A 2,849-nucleotide genomic window follows, 5' to 3' on the forward strand; every position below is an offset into this window, starting at 1 on the left:
ACTATGATCGTTTGTTAAACAACTCTTATCCGAAGTTGAATAAAATTTTGAGATTTAAATGTTGAATTGGCAAGGTAAATTTATGAGGATTCGCAATCTTAATTTCACTTTATTCGATTTACTTCCATCGGTACGTTTTCGCTGCAAACAGACTATAACTTGGCTTCCGAACAGCTGAGAAGCTCAGTCAGTTTTTTGAATGTTTTGGCCAGACCAATAATACGTTCAATGTGAACTCTTTTGCTTGATATTTTCCTCTCACGTATAACACTCTTGCCAGACACACAGGGGGTTTTCTTTGAAAAGAATGTTGGCATATAAATGGTCACATCTTTGGATGCAAATATATATTGTACATCAAAACCTTTATCGGCCATGACACTGTCTCCTGGGTCACACAACACCATCAAACTACTACGCTCTACTATCTGGCGATCGCTTGTGGAACCGCTATATGCAGGTGACACATATGACACAAGACTACCTGGTGTAGATCCAACAAGGATTTTAATTGTATTACGATTCTTGTAGATTCAGTACGGAGACTGCTGATGCACTGGGGCGTTTAGGTTCTGGATTGGTTATTGAGTACCATCTATGATCATCCTTGTAGATGAAAATTTGGACTTGCAAAAGTTCTATAAGCCCCCATGGTCTCTGGTATGGTGATCTACCTTCAGTTGCTGGTGATCTTTAGCCTTTTTATATTGTATTGTCTTGCATTATAGCATAGGTTTTAAGTTACATGCTGGTTTTATATGGTATCTGTGATACACTAGTGGTTTTACTGTTCATCGTCAACATATATTTAGTTTCTAATTGTATTTCATTATTAATTACTATTAATTATAATTAATTGTATTCGTCACAATTACGGCTAAAATATTGCCGATGTGATGATAAATATCAACTCACTCACTCACTCACATGTGTGGGAAAGCCCCTATCCACATTACAGGATACCATAAACGAGAGGTTCAAAATTACGAGATGAGTATATTTCAGATGTCCCACGCCGTGATGTTTCTGGAATGTTGCTGAAGACACCTAAAACCGAACTAGTAAAAGTTAAACCTATGGTTTTTGTGCATCAAATGCTAGTTTTAATACATCAAGGAACTTTACTCGATAAATGATTCATCTCAGCCGGCGTAAATGGCATATTTTTGTCTTTTCTCGTCACACTGAGCAACAGTCTGATAGTGTAATGCCAACTTCGTGCACGTTGCATTCACTTATGTACAGAAATCTCACGGGGTGTGCTAACGTTTGACGTATGTGACAATAACGTGCATGACTTGAGCCCATATAAAGCGTCAATGCCCTGTGCAAATTCAGTTGGACGAAACACACCCATCAACAACTGGTCGTTCACCATGGCTACTTGTAAGAATGGTACAATACAGTTCCGCCTTCTGTCCCTCCGTCATGCTAGGAAGGAAGAGGAATTGAAAATTGTGGTCTTGGGAGGAGAAGGAGTAGGAAAGAGCACACTGATATCTCAGTTTCTTGATGGTGAGTTTCTTGAAAAATACAAAGGCACTTTTGAGACCATATACACACGACAATTTAAAGACAGGGGCGTGCGAATCAGTTTGGAAATTGTGGATATCACAAGAGGTGACTCTGTGCCTTCTTTGAGGCAAATGGCCATTGAGGACGGAGAAGCTTTCATATTGATGTATTCCGTTGTGGACAAAGATTCATTTGAGGAACTGTACAAATTCAGGGATCTTATTCTGGAGCTGAAAGGTGAGCAGAAACTTCCAATATTTATTATAGCCAATAAGGTGGACATGAATGCCGAAAGGAAGACTCCCATATGGCAAGTCGCCGATGCTGTGGCCACCATTGACCTGGAACATATGTACATGGAAGTATCGGCGGTAGACAAGGAACAAGTTGACAGGCTATTTCGTCAGCTGATCAGACAGGCGTGCATTGTTTACAAGGACAAATTTAAGCAGCCATCCCGAAGGATGACCCTTCCAACAACTCTGTTGACCAGCATCAAAAGAAAAGTGTCAGCTAAATAACATAGTGAATAAGTGACTTGGGTGTGATGCTGCTTTGAACATTATAACAGAAAAGCCCGAAATGTTGCAGGGCATCTACTCACAACTCAGACCATTTTGGTGAAACACACAAGAACTGGTGTGGCTTTAACAAACAAAGAAACATAAACGAGGCGAACTGCAATTCAAACACACTCTTGTGTCCAAGAGACACAAACCAACACAAAGAACTATGACACCTTAGACCACTCGGCCAAATATCAAAGACGGGTGATGTCATGCATCATCTTTGCTTACCACTGTACGTATACGTTAGCACCCTCCTCAAGGGTGATCTGGATTTCAACGCTCGAGCCGTCAGGCGAGTGCGTTGAATCCATATCACCCGCAGAGGGGGGGTGCTAACCTACTTATACGACGTGGGCGCCGAATGGACTTGTACATTGCTTGTTGCACGTGTGTTTCCTGCACCGCCAAGGTTGTTATCCACATATCAACCTCTGCACGTGCAGATAGAAGGTTGATACACAGAAAATCAACCTGCCAGAACAATGGACATAACATACCCTGGTGGTATAACATCTTTAGCACCCACAAGAATGGGTTGCTATTCTTGAAACTGATGTCATAAAAATTTCCACGCAGTTTGTATTACTGTATAAATTAGAACAAGATGGCATTAGGTTGGTACTTATAAGTTTCCTTGCACATACTTTTAAAATAAGAGGGTCCAAAGATGTGCGTTTTTCAGCGGATTTTGTTAAAATATGTTATCTCAATTGATTGGAATTGAACTCTTTGTAGATCCTTAAATCCCAAATAAAGACAAAGCTA

At 40.4% G+C, this 2,849-nt stretch overlaps 1 protein-coding gene across 1 annotated transcript; it reads left to right on the forward strand.

Moving 5' to 3' along the window:
- Nucleotides 1-1,376: 1,376 nt before the first annotated feature.
- Nucleotides 1,377-2,036, forward strand: LOC124266656 (ras-related protein Rap-2a-like). The gene has a single exon (XM_046701456.1). The coding sequence runs from the start codon at nt 1,377-1,379 to the stop codon at nt 2,034-2,036; it is 660 nt and encodes a 219-aa protein (XP_046557412.1).
- The last annotated feature ends 813 nt before the right edge of the window (nt 2,037-2,849 follow it).

Source organism: Haliotis rubra, unplaced genomic scaffold (assembly GCF_003918875.1).
Source record: "Haliotis rubra isolate DU_JTF1 unplaced genomic scaffold, ASM391887v1 Scf127, whole genome shotgun sequence".
Lineage (NCBI taxonomy): Eukaryota > Metazoa > Mollusca > Gastropoda > Lepetellida > Haliotidae > Haliotis > Haliotis rubra.

What these genes read in the sequence shown, in the direction of transcription:
- LOC124266656 (XM_046701456.1), top strand. Translation starts at nt 1,377, where the DNA reads ATGGCTACTTGTAAGAATGGTACAATACAGTTCCGCCTTCTGTCCCTC.